The sequence below is a fragment of the Melanerpes formicivorus genome, unplaced genomic scaffold, assembly GCF_026170545.1.
Source record: "Melanerpes formicivorus ecotype bairdi unplaced genomic scaffold, bMelFor1.0.p_v2 SCAF_93, whole genome shotgun sequence".
Lineage (NCBI taxonomy): Eukaryota > Metazoa > Chordata > Aves > Piciformes > Picidae > Melanerpes > Melanerpes formicivorus.
The window spans coordinates 1,383,681-1,410,180 of record NW_027142445.1 but is presented as its reverse complement, the minus strand read 5'-3'; the positions used below and the strand labels follow the sequence as shown (position 1 = coordinate 1,410,180).

The 26,500-nt window shown below is 62.0% G+C and overlaps 1 protein-coding gene across 1 annotated transcript in view; it reads left to right on the top strand.

Moving 5' to 3' along the window:
• The first annotated feature begins 1,084 nt into the window (after positions 1-1,084).
• LOC137455225 (hydrocephalus-inducing protein homolog) overlaps positions 1,085-26,500 on the top strand; it is a 60,205-nt gene continuing 34,789 nt past the window's right edge. Inside the window, exons 1-22 of the mRNA XM_068165846.1 lie at positions 1,085-1,204; positions 4,045-4,161; positions 6,378-6,512; positions 7,572-7,771; positions 9,133-9,257; positions 9,939-10,140; positions 11,136-11,147; positions 11,473-11,632; positions 12,558-12,657; positions 14,285-14,403; positions 15,059-15,282; positions 15,409-15,476; positions 16,595-16,830; positions 17,443-17,543; positions 18,259-18,394; positions 18,967-19,131; positions 19,804-19,956; positions 21,295-21,533; positions 22,787-23,042; positions 23,651-23,794; positions 24,690-24,833; positions 25,831-26,144. Of these exons, the coding sequence (XP_068021947.1) occupies positions 1,085-1,204; positions 4,045-4,161; positions 6,378-6,512; positions 7,572-7,771; positions 9,133-9,257; positions 9,939-10,140; positions 11,136-11,147; positions 11,473-11,632; positions 12,558-12,657; positions 14,285-14,403; positions 15,059-15,282; positions 15,409-15,476; positions 16,595-16,830; positions 17,443-17,543; positions 18,259-18,394; positions 18,967-19,131; positions 19,804-19,956; positions 21,295-21,533; positions 22,787-23,042; positions 23,651-23,794; positions 24,690-24,833; positions 25,831-26,144 (3,470 nt within the window). The remainder of the gene's footprint in view (positions 1,205-4,044; positions 4,162-6,377; positions 6,513-7,571; positions 7,772-9,132; positions 9,258-9,938; positions 10,141-11,135; positions 11,148-11,472; positions 11,633-12,557; positions 12,658-14,284; positions 14,404-15,058; positions 15,283-15,408; positions 15,477-16,594; positions 16,831-17,442; positions 17,544-18,258; positions 18,395-18,966; positions 19,132-19,803; positions 19,957-21,294; positions 21,534-22,786; positions 23,043-23,650; positions 23,795-24,689; positions 24,834-25,830; positions 26,145-26,500) is intronic.

Genomic DNA, 26,500 nt, shown 5'->3' with positions numbered 1-26,500 from the left:
TGTCCTGGCAGCCAGCAGTGTGTGTGTGTGCTGGGGAGCCGGCATCAGGCTGAGCCTGCCAAGGTCAGGCTGGAGGCTGCATTCCTCCTGCTGCTTTTGGTCAGTTCCCCTTCTGCAGCTGGGTGTCTCTGAGCTGAGTGTTTCTGTTCTTCCAGAGACTGGGCCCCAGTGTGGGAGTGGGGCAGGCACACTGAGAATTATTTGCCCAAGAAGGTTTGGAGGATTGAGATGAGAGCAGCTTGGTTGGGACTGAGGTTTCCTGAGCGTTTCAGAGCTCTCAGGGAGGCTCCAGGAAGGCAGCTGCTCAGGATGTGACCATCAAGCAGCCTGTGCTGGACACTGGCAAGTGCTGCTGCAGAATCTGCAGCTGGCTCAGCAAGGGGGAGAGGATGTTGCTTAGGGCTGCTGGCAGTGCCTCTTGTGCCAGCTTGGCTGTGGATCACTGGTGCCCCTCAGCAGAGTGGAGCTCACTGTTGATAGCTTTTGGTTGATGAAGAGAGGTGGTGGCCATGCTGCTGAGTGGAAGAAGTTCACCTGGACCTGCTTCACTCAGGGGGACCTGTTAAGCCGTGCTGCTTGTAGGCTAAGGAGGCTGGAGAGCCTCTGCTGCTGTTAGGATGAAGCCTTAAGTGGCCCTGCTCTCACCCCTGCAGCATTTCTTGCTGAGCTCCTTCCTTGAGTGGTTTCCTGCTTTTCTTTCTGCTGTTGCAGCCTCTGGGGTGCCTGTAGGGAGCCTGGAGTTTGGGTGTCAGGGAGTGAAGAGCAGGGCCCTCATTCTCCATGGAGAAATGCTCCTGGGCACTGTGGTAATTGTGTGTCTGGAAGGAGTCATCTTTGCTGGCTCATTTCTGTCCCTGAAGCCAAGCAGAGCAGCCCTGAGCAGCTCTGCTGAGCAGCTCTGCTTCTTGCCCAGGGAATGGAGCTCTGTGCTCCCCGAGGCAGAAACAGCAGCAGGGCAGCCCAGGTGCTCTCCCCTGGGGAAGGATGCCCCAGCCTGGAGACACTGTGGAGCCTTTGGCTTTGCTGGCAGTGGGCTTCTGGCTTTTCAAAGGTCTGCTGCTGCTCCTTGCAGGTGAGCTGAGCCATGGCCACTGAGCAGAACCAGCGCTCCAGGAGGCCCTCCAAAATGCCTGAGGGGCTCCAGGGCACAGTGGCAGCACCTGGCCACCTGAAGCCAGCCAGAGAGGCAAAGCAGCCTGCAACTGTAAGTAGCTGCTGTGGTCAAGAAGGAGCCCTGGGGCAGGCTGCTCAGAGAGGTCCCAGACATTCCAAACCCACCCAGATGTGATCCTGGGCAAGCTGCTCTGGCTGACCCTGTGTTTGCAAGAGGGTTGGACTGGCTGAGCCCCAGAGGTGCCTTCCAACCCCCACCCTGCTGGGATAGCCTCCATGGAGCACAGATCCAGCCCTGCAAACAGTGGAGTCAGGGCAATTCTTCCTTCCTCTCCATCCATGTCCCCTTTGCTGACTGGAGCTGCCCTGCTGCTGAGGGTCTCTCAAGGAGATGTCTCTGTGGAGGGCTCTGTGAGGCCAGGGCAGAGAGAATGAAGGAGAACTCAGACTTGGAGGCATTCCTCTGCACCTCAGCCCTGGCACAGGGCTGCTTTTCTGCCCTCCTCTGCCTCCCCCAGCAGTGCCATCTCCACAGGGCAGGCTGGGGAGCCTGGGCCAAGGGCAGAGCTGGGGCAGCTCTGAGCACTCTTGCCCTGCTCTCTTCAGAGCTCCCTGCCTCTAGCCAGCAGCACTACAGAGGGAACAAGTGCCCAGAGAGCAGCAAGCCCCAGGCATGCCCCAGCAAATCAGGCAGCAGCTCATGGGACAGAGCCCCTTGCTTGGAGCTGCTCTCTTCTGCTCTGCCTCAGGAATGCTCTGAGGTGAAACACTGCAGCAGGTCCCTCAGGAGGCTCCCAGGACTGGCCTGGTAGCTCTGACCACAGATTACTCCTCAGTGACACTTGGACAAGAGGAGCAGAGGGCTTGCTGTGGCTTGTGCTGGTGGTGTGTGTTTCAGCTGCCTCCCTCCTCCTTCCTGCAGGAGATGCCTGAGCTCATGGGGCAGAGCCTGGGTGGCACTCAGGAGAGGAGCCTGCCCCAGATCATCCAGAGGGGTGGCAAGGCTGAGGAGAGGAGGCTGCCCCAGCTCAAGCAGAGGCTGGGCAACATTCAGAAGATGTGGCTGCCCCCAGTCTCCACCCAGAGGGGCAGCAGCCTGGAGGGGAAGCTGCCCCCAGTCTCCACCCAGAGGAGCAGCAGCCAGGAGGGGAAGCTGCCCCCAGTCTCCACCCAGAGGAGCAGCAGCCAGGAGGGGAAGCTGCCCCCAGTCTCCACCCAGAGGGGCAGCAGCCAGGAGGGGAAGCTGCCCCCTGTTCCCAGGAGGGGCAAGCCTGAGGCCAGGACCCTGCCCCTGATTCCCCAGCCTGCAGACTCCAGTGAGGCCTCCTGTCCAAAGGTAAACTTTTCCTGCCCTCTTCCTTGCTGTTGGCTGAGGCATTTGGAGAGGAGCCTGCTGGTGGCAGGCCTGCCTCCAGCTTCTCTCTAGAGCTGGCTGGCCAGGCCCTGCTGTGCTGTGCAGCTGCTGGCGGTGCTGAGTTCCTCCTGCCAGCAGAAAGCTCAGCCATTGCTCCCTGCTGAGATGTTCAAGTCCTGAGCTGTGCTGCAGAAGCTCTGCTGCAGCTGGGGGGGGTTCCTGGAGCTGAGCCCCTGGCACTCAAGCCCCATGCAGGGGGCAGGCTGGGGCAGGACACAAGGGCAGGAGCTTGCCATTTGCCATCCTCCTGCTGCCACAGGCAGCTGCTGCTTGGGGTGGTCGCTGCCAAGGGCCTGGGGCTGGGACTCCTTCGCTGCTGGCAGCCTTGGCCTTGGAGGGCTGAAGGCCTGCAGGAGTTGCTCAGGACTGAGCACACTCAGCTGCAGTGGTGCTTTGGGGTGGAGCAGCAGGTTGGGGCCCTCCCAGGGGGCTGGCTTTGCAGGCTGCAGGCTCCTGCCAGCTGCAGAGGGGCCTCAGCCCCTGGCTGTGCCTTGTCTGGCTCAGTGGTTGCTGCAGCTGGGCCTCAAGCTGCTTTGCTGCCAGAGCTGCTGGCCAGAGCACACAGCCCCGAGGGCAGAGCAGGGAGGGAGGCTGCTGAGCAGCAATGGCCAGCAGCACACCTGTGACATACTGCTTGAGGGTTGCCCTGGCCAGCCCAGGAGGTTGGGAAGCCCTCAGCTGGGCACCCAGAGAGCTGGCAGCATGCTGCAGCTGCTGGCTTCAGCCTGGCCATGGCTTGTGTGGAGCAGCAGGAGAGCTGCCTGGGGCTGTGGAGTGGCAGCAGCACAGCTGGGAGAGGGGAGGCAAAGCAGGGAGGAACTTTCTCCTAGCAGTGCCTCTGCTCTGCCAGCATTTGCTGCTTGTGTGCATTGCCAGGCTGCTGCTGCAGTGGAGTGGAACAAAAGCAGCAGCAGCAGAGCAGGACCAAAGAGCCACTGAAAGCTCCTGGCAGAAGGAGCTGCCAAGTCCAGTCCTCCTCCAGCTGCCCAGTGCTGCAGAGAAGGGAGCTGAACCTTGCCAGCACTCAGCTCTCCTTGTCCTGCCTTCCCTCCTCTGCTGCTGTTCTCTCCTTAGCAGCTCCCAGGTTTAGATTGGCAAAGCTCTTTGGGGCTGTGTGGGCCTCGGCCTCCCTGCCTCAGAGCAAAGATCATCCCCAGAGTGTTTCCCCTGGAGCCTCCTGTCCATTCCTGGCCCTCAGCTGCTCCATGAGTGCTGCCAGCACTGTCAGGGAGTGCTCTGGTGCTGTGTGACCACAGCAGCACAGGGCTGTGCCCCGTGTTTGGGAGAGGGAACCTGGAGAGACAGCCCAGGAGCTGCTTAGCCTGAGCCTGCTCAGCACAGCCCAGCTCCTCTTGAGCCACCCAGGAGCCAGGTGGGAGAGCTTCTGCTTGCCCAGGCTGAGCTGGGCAGAGGGACTCGCCAAGAGGCTGGGCTGGGCTGGAGAGCAGTGTAGGCTTCTTGCTCAGGAGTCCTGCTGCCAGCAGCTGAACCTCTGCCTGCTCTCTGTGCACCCCCAGCTGCCAGCTGCCCTGCAGCAGAGCTGCTTTGAGCCTCTCCCAGCAGAGGTGCTCTTCCAGAACTACCTCCCCCACCAGGTCTACGAAGAGACGCTGGTGCTGCGCAACAAGGGCAGGGTAAGTGCTGGGGGGTGGGAGGAACCTGCCCACTCTGGGCATGCTGTCTCTGACACTGCCATGTGCTGCTGGGAGCTCACCCAGAGGAGCTTGCCTAGAGAGCAGCCTTGCCACTGAAAGCCCTGGCTTGCTGAGAATGTGGGGGGCTCTCCAGTTGTTCTCTCTTCTCGTGCTGGAGCCCAAGTGTGCACCGCAGCCTGAGGGCTCCTTGGTTAGTCTTGGCTTTGGGGAGGGCATCTCCACCTCTCACAGCCTGCTTAGCTGCTTCTGCAATTCACTGGCAGAGCTCAGGGGCTGTCTTCTCCACTTGATGCTGGGACAAGGCCTAGGGAGGGGCTCCAGGAGAGGTGTTTGGAAAGAGCAGTGGAACAGACTGCTGGAGCAGCAGCAAGGGGAGGCCTTGAGCTGCCACTTGGGGTCCTGCTGAGCTTCATTCAGCCCTGCTGGGGCTTTTCTGGAGCTCTGCTTTCCCTTTGGAGCACCACAGCACATCCAGAGCCATCTCCTCCTGAAGGTCTCCACCTGTGCTTGGAAAGAATTGGTGGTGCTGAGGAGATTCCCCAGAGAAGTGGAGCAGAGGAATGCTGCCAAATGCCAGCAGTTTTGTTGCTGTGGCAAGGGGAACGTTTGAGACTCTCTGGATTTCAGCTGGGGAAACATTTGCTGGAGTGAGGCAGGTGCCCAGAGCAAGCTGGTGGGAAGAGCAAGTGCAGGGTCCTGCATCTGGGTCGAGACAATCCCAGGCACAAATACAGGCTGGGCAGTGACTGGCTGGAAAGTAGCTCTGAGGAGAGAGACTTGGGGGTGCTGGTGGACAAAAAGCTCAACAGGAGCTCTCAGTGTGCACTTGCAGCCTGCAAAGCCAATCAGATCCTGGGCTGCATCAGGAGAAGTGTGGCTAGCAGGTCGAGGGAGGTGATCCTCCCCCTCTACTCAGCCCTGGTGAGACTGTGTCCAGTTCTGGAGCCCCTATTACAAGAGGGATGTGGAGGTGCTGGAAGGTGTCCAGAGAAGGGCCACAAGGATGATCAGAGGGCTGGAGCACCTCTCCTATGAGGGCAGACTGAAGGAGTTGGGGCTGTTCAGTCTGCAGAAGAGAAGGCTCCGAGGTGACCTCATTGTGGCCTTCCAGTATCTGAAGGGGGCCTGCAGGAAGGCTGGGGAAGGACTTCTCAGGATCTCAGGTAGTGATAGGCCTAGGGGGAATGGAATGAAGCTGGAGGTGGGGAGATTCAGGCTGGAGGTGAGGAGGAAGTTCTTCCCCATGAGAGTGGTGAAGCCCTGGAATGGGTTGTGCAGGGAGGTGGTCGAGGCCCCGTCCCTGGGGGTGTTTAAGAGCAGGCTGGATGAGGCTCTGGCCAGTCTGATCTAGTGTGGGGTGTCCCTGCCCATGGCAGGGGGGTTGGAACTAGCTGATCCTTGTGGTCCCTTCCAACCCTAAATGAAACTATGAAACTATGAAACTATAAGAGGCAGGAGGGAGGAGAGGAGCTGGGTGCAAAAGGGCTCCAGGAGAGAAGCCTGTGCACACAGGGGGTTCTCTTGCCAGGCAGCAGGCAGGGTGCTGGAGGCAGAGAGGGCTCAGCAACAGCAAAGCCTCCTGGAAGCTGCTGCTCTGCAATGGAGAGCAAGATGTGAAGGGGAGAGGAGAGCAGCTGGGAAGGCAGAAGCAGCCTGCATGAGAGCAGGGGAAGGAGCTCCTCCCCACACCTGCCTCTTGGGGGAAACAAAGGGAGAACAAAAGCTGTGGGGGAAGAGCAAGAGCAGGCCAAGTGTGTCCTGAGAGAAGAGGCTTTGCCAGGGCTGTGGCTGGAAAGAGAAGGCCCTTTGGCAAGGAAGGCTGCAAAGTGTGGTCCCTCTCAGTTACTGCTGGGGAGAACAGAGCCACTCCTGCTCTGGTGCCCAGCTTGGGAGTGTTGTCAAGAGGCCCCTGGGACATTGGTGTGCTCCACACTGACCCCAGACACTGTGCTGCTCTTTCCCCTTTCCTCATTAAAATGGGCCTCACTTTCTCCTTTCCTCTGGCTCTGCTTCACAGCAGGGCTTGGGCCTGCAGCCCATGTCCTAGAGCTCCTTTGCCCAGGCAGCAGGCACTTGGCTCCAGCCTGGTGCTCTGTGCTGGAAGTGCCTTGGGAAGGAAGGATGCAGCTGGCCATGGCCAGGTTTCTCCTCACAGTGCCACAGGTGGCAAAATCCCAGTTGTGTCTTCCCTGCAGGTTCCTCAGTGGGTGAAGGTCATCATGGAGACCTCTCCTTACTTCAAGGTGCTTGGCCCCATGGGTGTGAGGCAGAAGGTAGCACCTGGCATGGCCTCTACTTACCGCATCCTTTTCACCCCCGAGGAGCACAAGGTGAGGCTGCAGGTCTCAAGAGGTTGCTGCCTTCAGTGGAAGGTGCAGCTGCAGGGCTGGCTGCAGAGCAGGGCAGCTGGGCTGGCCTTTGAGGAGCTGTCCTGCTTCCAGGAGGCTTGCACTGGCTCTCAGACCGGGAGAAAGCCTTTCCCATGCTGGAGATGCTGCTCTCCTGGGCAGGAGGCACTTGGGTGCTGCAGGGCTCTTTCTCCTTGCTGGGGCTCCTCGGGTGACCTTCCTTGGCTTCAGGGTGAGGCTTGGGGGCAGCCTCTCAAGGTGCTGCTTTCTAGGCTGTGTCCACTGCTGCCTCCTCATGGCTTTACTGCCTGGCTGAATCCAAAAGTCTGTTCAAGAGTGACCTGTGGTTTGGAGGAAGCAAAGTGGGCCTGAGCAGAGTGTGGAGCAGCACCTTGGCAAACTGCTTTCACCTCCTGGCTGTCCTGCTGGCCACAGCAGGCAGACAACAGAAGCTGAGCTCTGGAGCCAGCATTTTTCGTGCCTGCTGCTTCTCAGAGTCATGGAATGGTGGGGGCTGGGAGGCAGCTCTGCAGCTCACCCAGCCCAACCCCCCTGCTGGAGCAGGGACACCCACAGCAGCTTGCCCAGGATGGCAATGTCCAGGAGGGTTAGGAAGCTCTCCAGAGGAGGAGACTCCACAACAGAGGCACAGCCTCATTAGCAGGGGGGGTGGACTGGATGCTCTCCAGAGGAGCCTTCCAAGCCCCACTGGTCTGTGGCTCTGGGCAGCTCTCTGGGCAGCTTGGCCCAGTGCTCCAGCACCCTCCCAGCCATGCTGTGGGTGCTGGGCACACAGAGCTCCTTGTTTCTGTAGCTGCTCCAAGCCATGCCCGTGTTCCCCTGCAAAATGGGGGCAGGGGGTGCTCCCACAAGGCTCAGCACAGAGCATGGGGTGCTTCTAGAAGCATGGAATTGCTTTGGTTTGGTTGGCAGAGTTCTTGAAGATGCCACAGCTGGCAGGCAGCCAGAGCCCAGCAGCTTCCCTTCTGCCCCGGGGCCGGCACTGCCTGCAGCCTGCTGAGGCTCTTCCTTTCCCTGCAGGACTACTGCCACCAGCTGCTGTGTGTCACCCAGAGGGAGGAGTTCCCTGTGCCCATCCGGGCTGTAGGTGCCCAGGCTGTGCTGGACTTCCCCCAGCAGCTGCACTTCTCCCTCTGCCCGGTCAGGCACAGCACCCAGAGGACTCTGCTGCTGCGCAACCTGGGCCAGCGGGAGGCTCACTACAGCCTCAGCACTCAGAGGTGAGGAGCTCAGCATCCTGCTCTGCTCTGCAGGCCAGGCTTGGCCCGGCCCTGGCTGCTTCCTAGGCTGGCATCTCCTGGGCCAGGAGCTGCCTTGCCCTTTGCAGCTCTGCAGGCCAGGTTTCTGGCTGGCAGGAAGCCAGGGGGAAGCTCTGAGTGCCAGCAGCTCTTCCAGCCCTGTGCTCTCCAGCAGCCCTGCTCTGGTGGCATTGCCAGCAGCTGGGCTCTGCAGCCTCACTGCAGGGAGCTGGGTGCAGTGTGGTGTGGGGGGGACCTGATGTCATTTTCTCCTCTAGGCCCTTCTGAGGGCTGAATCTCCTCAGCACTGAGCCAGGAGCTCTCTTTCTGATCCCGGGGGGTTGCTTTTCCTTCTGCTGTCTGCAGTGAAGGGAGCTAACTCCACTGGGTGTCTGGTCCCCAGTGGGGTTCCCCAAGGCTCAGTGCTGGGGCCAGTTCTCCTGAACATTCTCTCAATGCCCTGGGTGAGGACATTGAGGCTGCCTCAGTCAGTTTGCAGACAGGCCCAAGCTGGGCAGCAGTGCTGAGCTGCTTGTTAACCTACAGAGGCACCTGGCCAGGCTGGGTCAAAGGCCAAGCCAATGGCATGAGGTTCATCAAGGCCAAGTGGCAGGTCCAGTAGCTGGGTCACAGCAACCCCCTGCCACACTCCAGTCTGGGGGAAGAGTGGCTGGAAAGATGCCCAGCAAAGACCTGGGGTGCTGCTCAACAGAGGCTGCAGCTGAGCCAGCCTGTGCCCAGGTGGCTGAGCAGGCCAACAGCATCCTGGCCTGGGTCAGCCGTGGTGTGGCCAACAGGAGCAGGGCAGTGTACCCCTGCACTGGGTACTGGATTCACAGCCTGAGTACTGCAAGGACTTTTGGCCCCCTCACTACAGGGAGGACATTGAGGTGCTGGGGTGGCTCCAGGAAGGACAACAGAGCTGGTGAAGGCTCTAGAGCAAAAGCCTTGTGAGGAGCAGCTGAGGGATCTGGGGTTGATTTAGCCTGGAGCAGGCTGAGGGCAGATCTTCTGGGATCCTTCAGCTCCCTGACAGGAGGCTGGAGCCAGGCAGGCCTTGGGCTCTGCTCCCAAGGAACAAGTGATAGGCCACGAGGAAATGACCTCAGTTGTGCCAGGGCAGGTTTGGGCTGGGCCATGAGGAACCATTTCTGCCCCTTGGGGGTTGTCAAGGCCTGGCCCAGGCTGCCCAGGGCAGTGGTGGAGTCCCCATCCCTGGGGGGGTTGGTGCGGTGCTGAGGGCCAGGGTTTGGTGGTGACCTAGCAATGGGAGCATGGTTGGACTGGAGCTGAAAGGTCTCTTGCAGGCTCCCTGCAGCAGCCCTGCTGTCTCTCTCTTGCAGCCCATTCTCTGCTGAGCCCTGTGTGGGAGCTCTGGGGGTCGGGGACGCCGTGCAGGTGGCTGTGGAGTTCCTGCCGCTGCGGAGCGGGGAGCACCGCGGGGTCCTGAGCCTGCACTGTGACTCAGGTCAGTGCTGGGCACTGCCTGCCTGCACTCTGTGTCCTTGGCTGCCCCCTGCAGAGGCTCAGCTTTGGTTCCCAGCCAGTGCTGGGCCTGAGGGGTGACAGGGGGAGGGCAGGGCTCAGCCAGACTCTGTGGTGCCCAGGGCCTCTGGCACTCCTCTGTCCCCTGCTCTGCTTCTCCCTGGGCTGGCCTCAGACCCTTTTGCTGCACTCTCCTCTCCCCATCTCCATCCCACACCTCACAGCTTCAGGACTAAAAGGCTCTTGGGCTTGGGCAGGAAGTGCTCCCTGCCTCCTTGGAGAGCTGTCAGATTTACCCTGGGGTAGAAGCCCAGCTCAGGCCCCAGGAGAAGTGTCAGCCTCCCCAGGCCCTTGAGGAGTAAGTGGGGAGCCAAGGTGTGACCTCCAAATGCTGCCCACAGCCTTGGCTCAGCAGAGCTGATGCTGAAGCAGAGCCTTGCTCACAGATGCCCTGGGGGTGTGTTTCCTCTGCCTGCAGCAGAGCTTTGCTTTGTGCCTGTTGCTGCCCTTGGCTCCTGGGCAGCCTGATGTGCTCCCTGGGTGCTGCTGTGGTGCTGCAGCCCTGCAGCGAGCACTGGAGCTGTCTGGGGCTGGTAGAAAGGATCCAAATGCTCCTGTAGCTTGCAAGTGAGACGAGCAGAGACTCCCCTCTGCTTTCTTCCAGGAGAAGACATTCACAGCAGCCTCAGTGGCACAGCTGTGGATGTGAACATCAGGCTGGACAGGAGCTCCTTGGCCATGCAGAAGACCTACCTGTCGCTGAGCACCCGCAGCACCCTGCTCATCCACAATGGCAGTGATGTGAGAGCTCACTTCCAGTGGAAGGCTGCTGCTAGTCAGGAGGAGGAGGAGCAGCAGCAGCAGAGGTGGGTTGGAAAGCTGCACTGCAGGCAGATCCCTCTCCAAGGGTGACACTCAAGGCTGGCCTCCAGGGCTCTGGGTGCTTTGCAGTGGTGGAGGCCAGGAAAGCCCCCACAGCACCAAGGCCTGGACCCCTGGGCTTTGGGGTCCTGGAGCTCAGCACTTCCCTTCCCAGCTGCATCCACACTCCAGCTGAGGATGGTGTCTTGGGGAGGAACTGCAGGGCCTGGATTTCCCCAGAGAGCAAATTGCCTTTGTGGGGGCACAAAGCACTGAGGTGCAGAGATCTCTGGGCTCCAGAGGGTCCACGAGGCTGAGGCAAGGCTCAGTGCTGGGCTGCCCTGAGTAGCAGCACTGAGCACAGCTGCAGGCAGCACAACTCTGCTGCTACTCACTGCAGCTTCTCCTGCTGCAGCTGGCACAAGCTGGCAGGCTCCTTTCCCAGCCCTGTGCAGGGCAGAGTGCTTCAGGGGCCCGGAAGGTTGAGGCCATCCTGCTGCAGGCCATGAACTGCCTCCTGCTGTCCCAGTTTCCAGCACCAGGAGCTATTTCCAGCCTTCCTTAGAGGCTGAGCAGAGTTGGGAGGTGGAGGGCTCTGCAGGGAGGGTGGAGCAAGGCAGCCCTTGGAAGCCCCTTGGGTTCCAGCACCTGTGTCTTTGTGGTGGTGGGAGATGGGGCAGGCTCTCCAAAGGCTGGCTGTGGGGAAGCTGGGAAATTGCCACATCAGGCAGCAGAGGAACACCTGGAGCCCAGGGGCTGAGCTGGGAAGCACACTGCAAAGCCTGGGGGAGCTGGGGAAGCCTTGGGTGTCCTTCCAGCCCCGGGGGCATGGAGGGAGCTGCAGTTAGTCTGAAGCCACAGCTGGGGAGGAAAGTGCCTTCAGCTGGAGTGCTCTTCAGGGGCTTCTGAGCAAGGCAGCTTCAGTGGGGCTGGGCCAGCCCCGGGTTCCCCCTGCTCTCTGGTTTGCCTTGCCCAGTGTGTGGCTGCTGTGCAAGCTCAGGCTGTGCCAAGAGCAGCCCTGGGCAGCTCTAGGGGAGGAAAAGCCACTGGAGGCTGCTGCTGCTGGAGCCTCCATCAGCTGTGGCAGTGGCTGTGAGGCAGGAAGGCTCTGGGGGGGCTGCTGGCTTGCACAGAGCTCTTCAGAGCTTGCAAGCATGGAGTGCAAGTGGGCAGGGAAGAGGCAGGGGTGCTGGGCTGGGGCTGGGAGCCGGGGGCTCGGGGGCAGCCCCTTGCTGTGCCGCTGCTGTGCCTCCCCGAGGCCTTCTGGCAGAGCCTCTGCAGGGCTGCTGCCGCTGCCCTTGCCTGATGGGCTGCTGGGCTTTGGCTCTGGGCTGCAGGCTGCAGGGGCAGTTCAAGCCACATCCCCCCGAGGAGCCCAGGAAGCAGCCTGCTCTCCAAGGACGCCGTTCCCGGCTCTCCCACATCTGCCAGCAGCAGAGGGCGAAGGCGCAAGCAGAGGCCCTGCTGCGCTCCCAGATCTTCAGCATCGAGCCGCTGGTAAGCCCCAGCCCAGAGCCCCCATTCCTCCTCCTGCCTGGGGGAGGTCCCTTGGCAGAGCCTGCCCCCGGCTCGCTGTGCCCAGAGAGAAGAGCTCAGGGCTGGAGCCCCGGGGGCGCAGCGCGGTGCCCAAAGCCTTTGGGAGCTGCAGGCTCCCGGCAGAGGGCGAGAGCCTGCTGGCAGCTGAGCTCTGCTGCCAGGGCTCCAACAGAAGGGCACTGCCTCAGCGTCCTGCCAGCCTTCAGAGGGCTCTGCAGGCTCAGCTGCAAGGCCAGCCCCTCCCTGGGGGCTCTGGGGCTTCCCAGAGGCTGTCACAGCACTGCCAGGTCCCAACCCAGCTGAAGAAGGGAAGGAGAGGAGGCAAAGTTCAGCTGAGTCGTGGCAGGAGCAATCCCCTCCTGGAACCTGGGATGGCACCGGCTGGGAACCTCCCTCCCAGGGTCACCTCTGAGCCTGGGCCCAAGGCTGGCAGCTTGCAAGGGGCTTTGGGAGCTGAGGTGCCCCTGGGGCCAGAGAGCAGTTTGCTGCTCTGTCTCTGGCAGGCTCCTGGTGCTCCAGGTAAGGATGGAGGGACACCAAGTGTAGCCTGGCCTCAAGCCCTGGGAGTGGAAATCTTTCCTCACTGGCTCTGGGGATGTTCCACACTGGGCTCTGGGGCTGGCTAGAAGTGGGCTGCTCCATGGCTCTCTGCCCTTCTGCCTTGTCCAGCCTTCTCAGGCTCTTGCTTTCCCAGGCTTCCCTCCCTTCTGGAGCAGGTTCCCATGCAGAGCTGTGCCTGTGTCTGCCTCTCCTCCCCCAGCCCAGCACATGTGGTGTTTGCTCCTCGCTCTGCCTTGCTGCTCTGAAGGGAGGCTGCAGGGCTGTGGCTGCAAAGCTGAGCTGGAAGCTGTGGAGATCAATGGTTTGCTGCCATCTTCTCTTCCAGGAGGGAGAGGTGTGGCCAAACTCCTCAGCTGAGATCCAGGTGACCTTTAGGCCCCAGGCAGCCAGAGTCTATGAAGCAAGGCTCTACTGTGCCATCTCAGGTACAGCTTCTTCCTGCTGCTCTCTGCCCCAGGCTGCAGGCCAGGCCCCAGCAACCTTCCAGCCCCCTGGCTCCTGCTCTAGCTGCTAGGAAGGGTCAGTGGCCAACAGGACCCGTGCCTGCTGTCCCTGTGGCTCCCAGCTGCTCTCCTGGCCAAGGCCAGGGCTCAGGACACTGCCTCTGGATCCCAGATCCCACGGGAGGCAGGGAAGGGCTGAGGTTTCCTGCCGTGGGTTTGCCCTGCTGGGAGGAGGCTGTGAAGGCTGAGGAGCTACAGACCTCAGCAGCTTCAGTGGCCCCTAAGCCCCTCCAGCCCCTTTCCCTCCCAGAGGAGTCCTCCTTGCCTGCAGGCATCCTGGGGCTCCTGAGGTGGTAGGAGCTGAGTTCCAGAGTGCTCCCAGCCCCTGGATCTCCTCCCCCTGAGTGCGGGGTGCCCTCCCGAGGAGCATCTCTGGCCAGCAGCTGCTTCTCCCTGCCTGGGCATTGTCCCCTGGCAGCTCTGAGGCTGTGCTTCCCCTGGGTGGCATTGCTCAGGGCTGGCTCTGCTCAGCAGGAGAAGGCTCTCCCTGGCAAGCTGAGCCCCAGCAGCCTGCTGGCTGAGCTCTGTGCTGCTGCTGTCTCCCTGCAGTGTGCTCAGGCTGTGGGTGGCAGCAGCCATCCCTGCCCCCAGCTCTGCCCTTCCAGAGGTGGTGGCTTTGCTGTGCTAGCCCAGGGCAGGGAGTGCTTGCAGCCAGGTCCAGGCTTCCTTGTCCTTCCTCTCCACCTCTGCAGGGTGCTGCTCAGGCTGTGTCTCAAGGGTGGGAGCTTGCTGCAGGCTTCCTCCAGGGAACCTGATGCTTTGCCTCAGCTCCAGAGCCCGTGGAGGTCCAGCAGCCCAGCTCCCATTCCCTGGTTCCCTTGGCCAGTGCCACCTCCAGTGCCAGCCCAGGGCTTGTGTTCCCCAAATGGCTTCCTGCCCCAGCTGCACTTGTCAGAGCTGGGCAAGGGAAGGCTTGCTTGGAAACCTTGCCAGGGCTGAGCTGCTGCCTCTGGGCCTTCTGCTCTGCTGAGGGAGATGTCCCTCCCTGGCAGCAGGGCTGGATCTCCAGGAGAGGTTTGGCATTGCAGAGCAGTAGGAGAGCTGCTTGCACACAGCCCTTGAGCTGCTCTGGGGCTCTGGGAGGCAGAGCTGGGCAAATGCTCTGTGTTGGCAGAGAGGAGCCTGCTCCTGCCAGGCCCTGCTGGGCCTTCCTCTCCTGGGGCTGTGCAAGAGGAGCATTGCAAAGCAGCTGCTCCCCTGTGCTCTCAGGCTGGAGTCTGTCCCAGAGGCAAGGTGCCTGAAAGAGGAGCCCCAGGAGGTTTCAGTGGGGAGTCAGTTCCTGTTGCTCCTTGATTCCTCCAAGCCCCTTGGCTGCCCTCCTCATGCCCCTAGAATGTTTGCCCCTGAGGGTGCTGAGAGCCTGGCCCAAAGTGCCCCGGGAGGGGGCAGGTTTCCCCTGCCTGGAACCACTGCAGCTCAGGTTGTTTGGGGCTCAGAGCCACCTGCTCTGCTTGCAGCTGCTCCTGCTGAGGGCAGGGGGCTTGGGCTGGCTGCCCTTGGAAGGTCCCTGCCCCCCTCAAGGAGTCATCCAATGGAACTCTCTCCCCAGGCCGGGAGGCCAGGCTGCCTCTGCACATCCAAGGGGAAGGCCGAGGGCCCTGGCTCTGCTTCAGCCTGGAGCAGCTGGACCTTGGGCAGGTGTTGCTTGGCTCCACCAACAGCTATGTGGTGAGCAGCAGGGGCTGGCAGGGCTTGGGGGGAAGTCCCACTGTGGGCACAGGCTGGGAGAGTTGGGGCTCTTCAGCCTGGAGAAGAGAAGGCTCCAGGGAGACCTTAGAGCAGCTGCCAGTAGCTGGGGAGGGACTTTGGAGAAGGGCTGGGAGTGCCAGGGTGAGAGGGAATGGGGTGAAGCTGGAGGAGGGCAGCCTGGCCCTGGAGAGAAGGAAGAAATTCTTTGCAGTGTGTTGGGGGGGAGGCACTGGCACAGGTTGCCCAGGGAGGTCATGGGTGCCCCCTCCCTGGAGGTGTTCAAGGCCAGGCTGGATGAGGCCTTGAGCAGCCTGGGCTGGTGGGAGGTGTCCCTGCCCATGGCAGGGGGCTGGAACTGGATGAGCTTGAAGGTTCCTTCCAGCCCAACCCCTTCTAGGATTCATTCTCTGCAGTTCTGGCTGCTTTGCATGAAACCCCCACAGGCAGAACTGTCCTTTGGTTTCTGCCAAGCAGCAGCAGGCAGCAGCTTCTGCCTCTTCCAGCTGGGAGGTGTTTGACCAGGACACACATCAGCCTGCTGGGAGGGAGAGAGGGAAGGAGGGAGAGAGGATGGGAGGGAGGGAGGGAGGGAGGGAGGAAGGCTCCTCAGGTGTTCCCATTGGATGTCTTGCAGGTGACTCTGCACAACAAAGGAGCCATCGATGCCTCCTTCAGCTTGGTCCCTCCAAGTACAGCTCTGGGCTCCTGCTTCAGCTTCTCCCCCTGTCAGGGCCTGGTTTTGCCAGGTGGGTCCCAGGTTGTCCAGGTCTGCTTCTGTCCCAGCAGCCTGGGGCACTTCAGAGAAGAGTTCAGCTTCCGTGTGGAAGGATCCCCTGAGCCTGTGACCCTGACTGTCAGGTGAGAGGCTGCTTGAAGCCCCCTGTGCTGTGAGAGCAGCTTTGCTGCATGCCAGCAGCAGTGCAAGCTGCAGGCTCTGCAGTGCTCTGCAGCCAAGCCAAGGCCTCCTCTGCTGTGTCCCCACAGGGGCTGTGTCTCTGCACCTTCTCTGCACTTCGATGTCCCTTGCCTGCGCTTCGGGGACGTCTCCTATGGTGAGTGTGGCCTGGCCTTGGAGCACAGCCTGAGGGCTCTGCAGCCCCAGAGTGCAGCCTCAGAGCCTCCAGCACCTGTGGCCCTCCAGAGCAGCCTTCAGGATGTTGAAGCAGGGCTGCAGGTTGCTCAGGCAGTGTTTTGCCATCATGAGATCCAAGAGGCCCCAGGGACTAGCAGCCGGTGTCTTGTGGTGTCCCTCATCAGCCCCAGGCTGCCAGTCCTTGGCAGCAGGATGGCTGTGACAGTCCCAGGAGGGCCCAGGGGCTGGGATTGCAGGAGAAGGGAGTTGAAGCTGTGGACTAGCCTGTGCCTGCTGTGGCTCAATGTTGTTGTCAGGCCTGGACACCATTTCCACCCCCACCCCCCGAGCTGTAGTGTCAGATGTTCATTGGTGCTGGGAGGGCCACTGGGTTTCCCCTGCCAGGCAATGTGGCCAAGGAAGAGCTCTGCCTCAGGCCCTGGTGTGCTCAGAGCCCTGGGCTCCTTCTCCTTGCCCAGCAGAAGCCCAGCTCTGCTGCCTGAGATGCAGATTCTGGTGCTGCAGTTGAGTCTGACAGAAGGCTTTGTCCTGAGGGGGTCTCAGGTGTGCATGGGAAGCCAGTTCTGGGCTGCTTGAAGAGCCAGGAGCAGCCTGGCCAGGATCCCTCTCTGTTTTCCTCCTGCTGCTGGACTTGTGAGAGAACTGCTGGCCTTTGCTGAGCTGCATCCTCCCCTCCCTCCATCCCTGCTCTGCCTCTTGGTTTCCTTGTGAAGAGACAAAGCAAGAGGAATGCCAGCAGGCAGAACCAGGGGATCCAAGAGGAGAAGTGTCCTCATTAGCTGCTGGCATGGCTGAGGCCTTGGCAGCTGAAGGCTTCCCCCATGCCCTGCTGGCCACACTCTCCTGAATGCAGCCCAGGAGAGCCTTGGCCTTCCTGGCCAGGAGGGCAGCTGGCTGCCTGATGGGGAATGAGTTGTCCCCCAGCAGTGCCGGCACAGAGCTGCTTGGCTTCCCCAGCAGCTGTAGCTCCGAGTGAGGAGAGCCCAAGCCCCAGTGCAGTCTGAGCATGCCAGGCTCTGGGCAGCAGGAGGCAGAGGAGCTGTGTGCAGAGGTGCAGAGCTGTGTCCTCTCCCCTAGGCTTCCCTCACAGCCTGTCCTGTCGCCTCACCAACGCCTCCCCGCTGCCCCTGGCCTTCGCCCTCCGCCTGCCCGGGGATGGCACAGCAGAGCCCAGCGTGCCCAGCGCTGCCCAGCTGCTGGACAACTCTCTCCCCTCCTGGAGGAGGGCAGCCACGGGGCTCCTCAGGCCCTGTGAGTTCACCATCAGCCCTTGCAGAGGCACCATCTGTGCCAAGAGCTTCGTGGACATCCAGGTAGGGAGCGGTGGGGCCAGAGGGGCTTCGGCAGCTGGGGCTGAGGCTTCCCTGCTCTGGGAGAGGGCTTCAGTGCTGCTGCCTGGGAGGGTGAGGCCAGGCAGAGCCCTGCAGCAGGGCTGGCCTCTGGGACCTTCCTGAAGGAGCAGCCTTTGGATTCTGCAGGCAGAAGCTGCAGCTCCTGCCCCACACTTGGATTGCCTGCAGTCATCTCAGTGGCACTGCAAAAGCTCTGGCAGCTGAGCAGCTTCTGCTGGGCCAAGCTTCTGCAGCAGCTTCCCACTGCACAGCTGGAGTGCTTCTGCTGCAGTCAGCAGCTCTGCCCTGCACTTCTGCTGCTCAGTGAAGAGCAGAGCCTGGGCCCTTAGCTGCCAGGCAGTGCTGAGCACAAGATGGCTCTGCTGGTGCCTGCATTCCTCTCACACAGGGCCTGGCAGCTGCCAAGGACATTTCTCCAAGCAGCTCTTGCCAGCAGCCTTGTGGTGCTCCCAGAGCCTGTGCTCTGCACATGGAGCAGCAGACCTAGGGCAAAGCCCTCCCTTTGCTTCCCAGGGCATGGCAATGGCAGGAGAGCAGCTGTGGGAAGTGTTTGGTGCTTTGCTCTCCCCCCAGGTCACCCTGTGCTCCAACACCCTGGGCACCTACGAGCTGGCACTGGTGGTGGATGTGGATGGTGTGGGCCAGGAGCTGCTCTCACTGCCCCTCACAGCCAGGTACCAGCACTTTCCTTGCAGCCCTTTGGCTCTCCTGGTGCACCCAGCCCCTGCCATGGGGTCTGCTGGCTCCAGCTGCACAGGAGAAGGCTGGCTCCAGGAGCTGCTTCTGGCCAGCCAGAGATGGGAAGAGCAGGCTTTGACAGCAGCCACCTTGAGGAGCATCTGCCCAGAATGGACAGGCCTGGCCCTGAGCCCTTGCCTGAAGGGCACAGCAATCCTGTGAATGATTGGCACTGCCCCTCCCCTGGCACAGCCTGGAGCCATTTCTCTTGTCCTCTCCCTTCTTCCTTGGGAGCAGAGCCCAAGCCCCAGCTGGCTCCAGCCTCCTTTCAGGGACTTGTGGAGAGCCAGGAGGGCTCTGCTCTGCCTCCTCCTCAGCTGCTCCTCCCCAGCCCTGTCCTCCAGCCCCTTCCCCAGCTCTGTTGCCCTTCTCTGGCCCCACTGCAGCCCCTCAGTGCTCTTCTTGGGGTGAGGAGCCCAAAGCTGCTGCCAGGATGTGAGGTGTGGCCTCAGCAGTGCTGAGCCCAGGGGGCCAATCCCTGCCCCGCTCCTGCTGGCCACAGCACCGCAGGTCCAGGCCAGGCTGCTGGGGGCACTTTGCAGCCTCTCTGCCCCAGGCAGCTGTGTTCTGCTCCCTGCCAGGCCGTCTCAGGAGTCAGGAAGCCTCTCTTCTGCCAGTGTCTCCATTGCCTTTGGCCCTCTCTCTGCCCAGGTGTGTGGTTCCTGCTCTGCGAGTGCCCAAGCCCGTGGTGACCTTCGGCCGCTGCTACCTGCAGCTCCCTGCCCAGCAGCTGCTGACCCTGGTGAACGACAGCGACCTGCCAGGCTGCTATGCACTGCTGCCTCAGGTTGGCATCACCCCCACCTCCTGCCCCCAGGGCTCAGCCAGGCTGTGCTGGGGAGAAAAGGCCTTTGGGAGAGAGAGACCTTGAAGCTTTCCAGTGCGCTGAGAACAGGACCCAACCCGAATGGGACCTTAGGGAGCAGGGCAATGGGAACCCTCCTGCAGAGCAACCTTGGGCAGCCCTTTGGGAAGCACTTTGTGCTCTGGGCTCTGGGCTGCTGTCATGCAGGAGAGCTCAGAGGGTGGGCAAAGGCTGCTCTGCCAGCCCAAACGTGGCTGTTGGTGAGTACAGCAGCTTTGGGAGCCCCTGAGGATGCTGAGACTGTCCAAGGCTCCCTGCTTGTTTTGTGCCTTCCTGCCAGGCCGGGCTGTGGGGGGCTCTGAGCTGCCTGGGGCCCTGCCAGGCCGGGCTGTGGGGGGCTCTGAGCTGCCTGGGGCCCTGCCAGGCCGGGCTGTGGGGGGCTCTGAGCTGCCTGCTCTAGGTGCAGATGTCCCTGCTCAGTGCAGGGGCTTGGAGTGGAGGAGCTTGAAAGGTCCCTTGCAGGCCATGCCATGCTGTGCTCCTCCCCCTTCCAGGAGCAGCAGGAGGAGGCTGCTGTGCTGTACTCCAGCCCTGTGCCCTGTGGCATCATTCAGCCTCACAGCTCCGTGGAGATGCCCCTGACCCTGGTGGCCCAGGCGCTAGGGAGCCAGGACACTCCTGCCTCTGTGGCTGTCTTGGGCTGTGCAGGACACCCCCTGGTGAGTCTGCTCTGTGCCCCAGGGCTTGCTGGGGCCTGAAGGGTAGAGGGCTGCTGGCAGGGCAGAGGGAACTTGTGCCAGAGGGATCCCTGGCAGCGGGTGGCGGCGAGAGGAGAGGCAGGGTGGTGCCCTCTGGGCTGGTGAGCAGAGTGTGCCACAGCAGGGCACTGGGGACAGGGCAGATGGGCTCATGAGCCAGCAGCCTCCCTGGCTCTCCTCCTCTGCTGTGAGGAGAGCAGCAGCAGCTGCTGCTCCCGTGGGGCTCCTGGGGAGGAGCACCCAGGGACAGCCCAGAGTGCTGCTGAGGCAAAGGCTGCCTTGGGAATGAGCTGAGAAGGCTCTGCAGCAAAGGGATGGCTTGGGGCAAGCCTGAGCAGCAGCAGGGCTGGAAGCAGGCACAGGGCACAGGCAGGAGAGCTGCTGCTGGCACAGCAGGCTGGGCAGGCTGGTTTCTTTCCCCCTGACAACAGCAGCTTGTGGCTTTCAGCTGGGGTCCCTCCAGAGCCCACCCTTGCTGCAGGCCTCCTGGGTCAGGCTTCCAACACTGCCAACTGCCAGCAGGCAGAGCTCTCTCCTGTCCAGGAGCAGCCTCAGAGCTGTCTGATCCTTGCCAGCCTTCCCTAGAGTGTGGTTTTTTTCCTCTCTCTCCCCCCTCCCTGCTTGCTGGAGCAGGAAATCCACCTGGTGAGCATTGGGCAGGGCCCAGTGGTCTCTGTGCAGCCCCAAGAGATCAACTTTGGCAGCATCCCAGTTCTGCAGGACGTCTCCCGCAGTCTGCAGCTCTGCAATCAGAGCCCCATCCCTGCAGCCTTCCAGGCAGAGGTGGTGAGTATCTGGAGAGGCTTCCAAGGGAAATGGCTGCTCTGTGGCCACCTGGGGCTTGGTTTGCATCTGCAGCTTTCCCAGCTGGCTGCCTGAGAGAGCAAGCAAGATGTTCCATCCCCAGGTGGCCAGAGGAGCCTGGCTCTGGGGGCAGGTTCAGCTGGGGCAGCCCTCAGGAGAACAGAGCTTGAGGAGATCTTGGAGCAGCAGTGAGCCTGGAGCCTGTTTCCAAGCTCTCCCTTTCCTTTGTGGAAGCTCCCTGGCTGTGGGAGTCATGGTTTTGGAGCTCTGGGATCACAGAATGCCTTGGGTTGGAAAAGACCTTTCAGATCCTGCAGGCCAAGCCTGAACCCAGCACTGCCAGCTCAGCACTGAACCGTGGCCCTCAGCACCACAGCTCCAAGGCTTTGAAATGCCTCCAGGGATGGGGACTCCACCCCTGCCTTGGGCAGCCTGGGCCAGGCCTTGAGAGCCCTCCAGAGGAAGAAATTGTTCCTCATGCCCAACCTAAAGCTCCTCTGATGCAACTTGAGGCCATTTCCTCTTGTCCTATTGCCTGGGAGGAGATGCTGAACCCCCCCTGGCTCCAGCCTCCTCTCAGGGAGGTGCAGGGAGCCAGAAGGTCTCCCCTCAGCCTCCTTCTCTCCAGGCTGAACAAGCCTGGGTCTCAGCTTTGAACTGAGGATGGGGTTTTGAGCAAGCTGCTCGACTTGGAGATGTCCCTGCCCAGGGCAGGGGCTTGGAACTAGAAGATCCTGCAGGTGCCTTCCACCCCAAACCATTCTGTGATTCTCTGATCTTCTCCCTGGGACTGGCTGGAGAAAAGTCAACTTCTTGCAGCCCCTCAGTACTTCAAGAGGCCTCTGAGCAAAAGGCCTCCAAGGAGAGTGGAGGAGGAACCAACCTTCTCTTGAGGCCGGGTGTCCTTTGGGCTGGGGAAGTTTAGACTCGAGGTGAGGAGAAAGCTTCACTGAGAGAGTCATTGCTCATGGGAATGTGCTGCCCAGGGAGGTGGTGGAGTCCCCATGCCTGGAGGTGTTCAGGAGGGGATTGGAGGTGGCACTTGGTGCCATGCTCTAGTCATGAGGTCTGTGGTGACAGGTTGGACTGGATGATCTCTGAGGTCTCTTCCAGCCTTGGTGATACTGTGCCATGGGGGGCACTGAGGAGAGTCTGTGAGAGGAGGGGGGCACAGGGGGGTGTAAGCTCCTGCAGAGGTGCTGTTTGCAGCCCCCCTGGCTCAGCTGCAGGCAGGTGAAGCCTTTCTGCTCTGTTCCCCTCAGCTCCTCGCCCCAAGGGCCCCGGTTTCCAGCCTCAGCTGGGCTCTGCCTTGTCTTGCAGGCTGGCAGAGGCTGCTGCTGGAGGGTCGAGCCCAGCCGAGGAGTGATCCCCGCCGAGGGCCAGGTGTCTGTGTCTGTCACAGCCCAGCTGGACGACACAGGGCAGTTCCAGGCCGAGGTGCAGCTGCTGGTGGAGCACAGCCGTGGCTACGGCATCCCCGTGCGGGCCCTCGGCGTCGGCAGCACCATCGTCCTGGACAGGCCCTTGGCTCCGCAGCTCAGCCTGGGCACTCGCTTCAGGTAGGTGTCCCTCAGCTCCTGCTGCTGCCAGGGGCTCAGCCAGGGCAGCTCGCTGCAGTGCCCAAGGGATGCTGCCCTGCCCACAGCAGCTGAGAGGATGTGCTGGGGAGGGTTGGGAGCCTTCCTCAGGGGCAGGACCGTGAAGAATGCTGTTGATGACTTGGCTCAGCCAAAAGGCCCCCAGAGAAGGCCAGCACAACTTTGGTACAGCTTGCCCAGGCTCCTGGGCCCGGCTGGGAAGGATCCCCATCCCAGGCACCTTCAGCAGCAGCTGAACGATTTGGGCAGAGGAAGGGAAAAGACAACTCTAAACCTGAGCTCCCCTCCAGAGCCAGAGCCCAGGAGCTGCAGTTTCTGCTTCGGTCACAAGATGGACTGCCTTGAGCTGCTGCCTGCAGCAAAGGCAGAGCAAAGGGGGGGCAGGGGGGAACCCCAAACTCCGGAGGCTTTGCCTGAGCTCCAGAGGCAGCTTCCTCACACAGCAATGTTCAGGTGGGGAACTTCTGCTCAGGGCAAGAGGCTGTGCCGGGAGCTGCAGGCAGGCAATGTCCTGAGCCCAAGCCGCGCTCTGGGTGCAATGGCAGAGGCAAAGCGAAAGCAGGAGCTAAGCTTCCCCCTTGTCCGCAGCGAGAGGGAAAGTGGAGCCGCTGGGCAGCGGCGGAGGGGAGGCTCCAGCAGCACTCCCCCAGCCGGCCGGCAGCCGGGCAGAAGCAAGGGGGGAAAGGGAAGGGTTTCCCACCCCCCCTCTCTGGAACTGCCGCTGGAAACAAAGCGGAGCAGCGGCAGAGCAGCGAGCTGAGACGGAGCCGAGGAGCTCCTGAGCAGCAGCAGCAGCAGCAGCAGCACAGCGGGGAGCGGCCAGGGCCCTGCCCAGCAGCTCTGCTGCTGCCTTGGTGCCGCCGGCGAGGCCGGAGCCAGCTCCGTGCGGAGCCTCTGTCCTCTCCCTGCCGCTGCCGCTCCGGGCCTGCGGCAAGGAGGAAGGGCTCTGGGGCAGCCGGGGCTGGGCTCGGCTGTGCCCCGTCGGGACAGCTCTGCAGGAAGCTCTTCCTGGCTGGCTGCAAACAGAGCGGCTGCTGGGAGGGGAGAAGCTCAGGGCCAGGCAAGGGCTGGCTCCTGCTGAAGCTTTGAGCCGGCTCAGCCTTTCCGAGGGGGTTGCACTGCCAGCTGTGTGGTCAGACGGCAGCGGCACCAGCTGGGGGAGCGCTGGGCAGCAGCAGCTCTGCTCACCTTGTCCATCTCTGCTCCTCTTGCAGCCTGGCTCCCTGCTGCTACAGCTTCCAGGTCACCAACCGAGGCCGCCGCTCCCAGCGCCTCTACTGGACCCTAGGAGGCTGCTCCCTGCCTGCCCAGCGCGGACAGCTCCCTGCCCTCAGCAGCACCGAGGCCAGAGCTCCCCCCCAGAGCCTCGCAGCTGCCTGCCCTGTGTTTCAGCTCCGGCCCAAGGTTATGGAGCTGAGGCCAGGCCAGACGATGGAGGTGATGCTGGAAGCCTTCTCCAGCACTCCCCAGGTGAGCTCCCTCCCGAGGGCTGAGCCTTCCCCATCAGATCACCTCCCCTGGGGCTTGTCCTGCAGTCACAGCATCAACCAGCCTGGCAGAGACCCCCAGGATCACCCAGTCCAACCTATCACCCAGCCCTGTCCAATCCACCAGAGCCTGGCACTGAGAGCCTCCTCCAGGCTTTCCCTGGAGACCTCCAGGGGCGGTGACTCCACCACCTCCCCGGGCAGCACATTCCAGAGGCCAATTCTCTCTCTGGGAAGAACTTCTTCCTACCAGCCAGCCTGACCCTCCCCTGGCACAGCTTGAGACTAGCTCCAGTTCCATCCCAGCAGCTCCTCCAGCTTTCTGCAGCGCTGTGCACAGCCAGGGCAGAGTCCTTTGGGGCAGGGCTTGTCCCAGGCAGCACAGACCTGCCCAGAGCTTTGTGTGGCTGTTGGCTGCAGCAGGATGGCCTCTGGAGCTCAGCAGAACTGGGCTGCAGCAGAGGCTGTGGAGGGCAGGGGCAAAGAGGGAGCAGTGAGTGTGACTTGAGGGCAGTGGCAGGGCCGTGGCTGGCAGCTGCAGGCTGTCTCCTGGCCCCCTGCTGGCAGCCCCCCTGTGGCTTCTCCCTGCAGGCGGTGAGGGAGCAGCTGCTGTGCCAGGCCGCGGTGGGCGGCGAGGCCAGGAGGAGACAGATCCTGCAGGTGGAGCTCAGCTGCCAGTTCGTTGCTCCTGCCCTGCAGATGTCCTCCACAGCAATCTCTTTCCACGTGGAGAAGGTGAGCCTCTGGCTGGCATCCTGGCACTGAAGCCCTGGCTGCTGGCTGGAAGCTGTGGGCTGCCTGTGCTGGGCTTGCAAGCAGGAGGGGAAAGAGCTGCTCCCAGTCCCCAGGGCTTTGGCTGATGACTGCAGCAGGACCAAGCTTTGGCCATTAGCACTGAGGCCCTTCCTGGCTCCCCTGGGGCTGGGAACAGCCTCAGCAGCTCGACTCTGCCCTCCTTGGTGTAGCACCACTGAGAAGAGTCTGGCCCCACCCCCTGGTCCCTTTGGCTCCTGCTGAGCATTGCTCAGCTGCCCTCTGGGGCTGCTCTTCTCCAGGCTCAGCAGCCCCAGGCCTCTCAGCCTTTGCTCCTCAGGCAGATGCCCCTCAGCATCTTGTCACTGTAGCAGGGGCAGCAGGTGCCTGGAGGGTGCTGGCTGGCTGTGCCTGGTCAAAGGCAACCTTAGGCTGCTGCAGGCCCTCCCCTGCCTCCTGCCCAGCAGCCCTGCTTTGAGGAGGCTCCTGGAGCTGGAAAGGTTGCAAGGGGTGCAAGCTAGGTGACTGGAACTCCTCTTGTGCTGCTGTCCCCAAGAGAGGACACACCACTGGAGTCAGATGCTCTGGGCTCACACTCTGGGCTTGATCTTTTGGCAGCAGCTGCCTCCTCTCGGGGTCCCCTTCCCTGCCTGGCCCATGAGGCTGTGCCCCTGGCCCCTGGGCAGTGCTGTGGTTTGCAGCCAGCAGCAGCTGTGCTGTGCTTAGAGAAAGCCCTTCCAGAAGGGCAGAAACAAACCCAAAGAGTCCAGAGGAGCTGTGCTGAGCTGTGGGGGCTGAAGGCTTGGAAAGGCATCAGAAGGGGAAGGAGGTGCCTGGGCACTTGAGCTTGGTTGATGCTTCTCTCCTGTGGCTGCAGCAAGCAGGGGATGTCCTAACTCCCCTGGCCCAGCCTCTTGCTCTGAAGAACATCTGCCCCCTGCCACTCAGCATGGTCCTGGCCTTAGGGCAGCCCTTCTCCATCTGCGACGTGGAGCAGCAGCCCCTGCCTGCAGATGCTCAGGTGAGCAGCCCTGGGCCTTGCTGCTGCTGGAGTGGGAAGAGGGAGGGCTGTGCTGCTGTGCTGCTCTTGGGAGGGCCTCCAGGAGAGACTTGGCTTCTGTGGAGTCAGCAGAGGGCTGGCCTGAGCTAAATCAGGTTGGAAATGAGCTGCTGGAGGGAAGAAGATACCCTCTGAATGGGGAAGAGAGCCATGGGATGCTTTGGGTGGGAAGAGACCTTTCAGCTCAAGAAGGCCAACTGGGAACTCCTCACTGCCAGCTCACCACTAAAGCATGGCCCTCAGCACCAGATCCCCAGGACTCTGCCATGGGATGGGGACTCCACCACTGCCCTGGGCAGCCTGGGCCAGGCCTTGACAGCCTTTGAGGAAGAACTTGTTCCTCATGGCCAAAGTGAAGCTCCCCTGGTGCGACTTGAGGCCCTTTCCTCTTGCCCTGTGGCTTGCTTGGCTCCTTGCTGCAGCTTCCTCTCAGAGTCCTGGCTCTAAGAGATGCAGGGAAGGGCTCCAGCCCCTTCTGGGCAAGCCAGCGAGTCAAGCTGCCTCCTGGAAGCCATCCCAGCAGCCAGCCTCAGCTCTCTGTCTGCTCCTCAGGAGCAGCTTGCTCCCTTCAAGGGCAGCCCTGCCTCTGAGAGGGCTGAGGATGCTCCTCCAGCCCCTGCCTGCCCCCTGTGTCAGTGGCAGGGGCTGGGCACAGGCTCTGCCAGACAGGTGGTGATGTGGGCATGGGCACCACTCCTGTGCCCTGCCGGTGCCAGCCCTGCCAGGGCCAGGCTGCAGTGCTGGGAGGAGCAGGGCAAACAGCCTTGGTGCCAGGGTGCTGCTCTGGGGGGGGGGCTTTGGTGCCTCTGCTGCAGCCTGAGGGGGGCTGGGCCAGCAGTGGGGTGGGGCTGGCACAGGCAGGCCCTGCTGGAGCCACACTTGGGCACTGCCATGGTTCATGCCCTGAGCCCTGGGGACGGCATCCCACGGCTGCTGGATGCTCTTCCTCTCCTTGCAGCCCATGAAGCTGGAGGCAGGGCAGGAGCTTCAGCTCTGCATCAGCTTTAACCCTGCTCATGAAGAGGGTTTGCACTCCTGGCAAGTGGAGCAGGCTCTGAGGATCCAGTTCCTGGAGCACCCTCACCAGGAGCAGGTCCTGCTGCGGGGAGAAGTCTGCTGCCCCAACCTGCACTTCCAGAGCATGGCTGTGGACTTTGGCTGCATCCTCAATGGCACTGGAGCTGTGCAGAGCCTGGAGATGAGCAACTGCAGCCAGCTGCCTGTCTCCTACTGCTGGCAGCTGCTGCCAGACAGCCAGGGCAGCCAGCTGAGGTATGGCCACCTCTGCCCTCTCCTTGCAGCTCTTCTCCTTCCTGCTGTCCTGCTTGTGCTTTGCAGAGACCAAGGTGGCCACTCCTCTGTCCCCCCAAGCACAGCTGCTCTGCTGCTGCCAAACCACAGGCATCCTCTTGCCCCCTGCCCTTGAGCTCTTGCCCAGCACTCAGAAGATCCCTTCTGGGCTTGCTCTTCTGCAGGCTGCACAGCCCCAGGGCCCTCAGCCCCTGCTCTCACCTTGTCTCTTTAGAGACAAAGCCTCAGCTCCTGGGGCTGCTGCAGGGACAGGACAGAGGCTGAGGGCTCCATCGCTTCCTGGCTGCAACCTGGCTGGTAGCTTCTTTTCCTTCCAC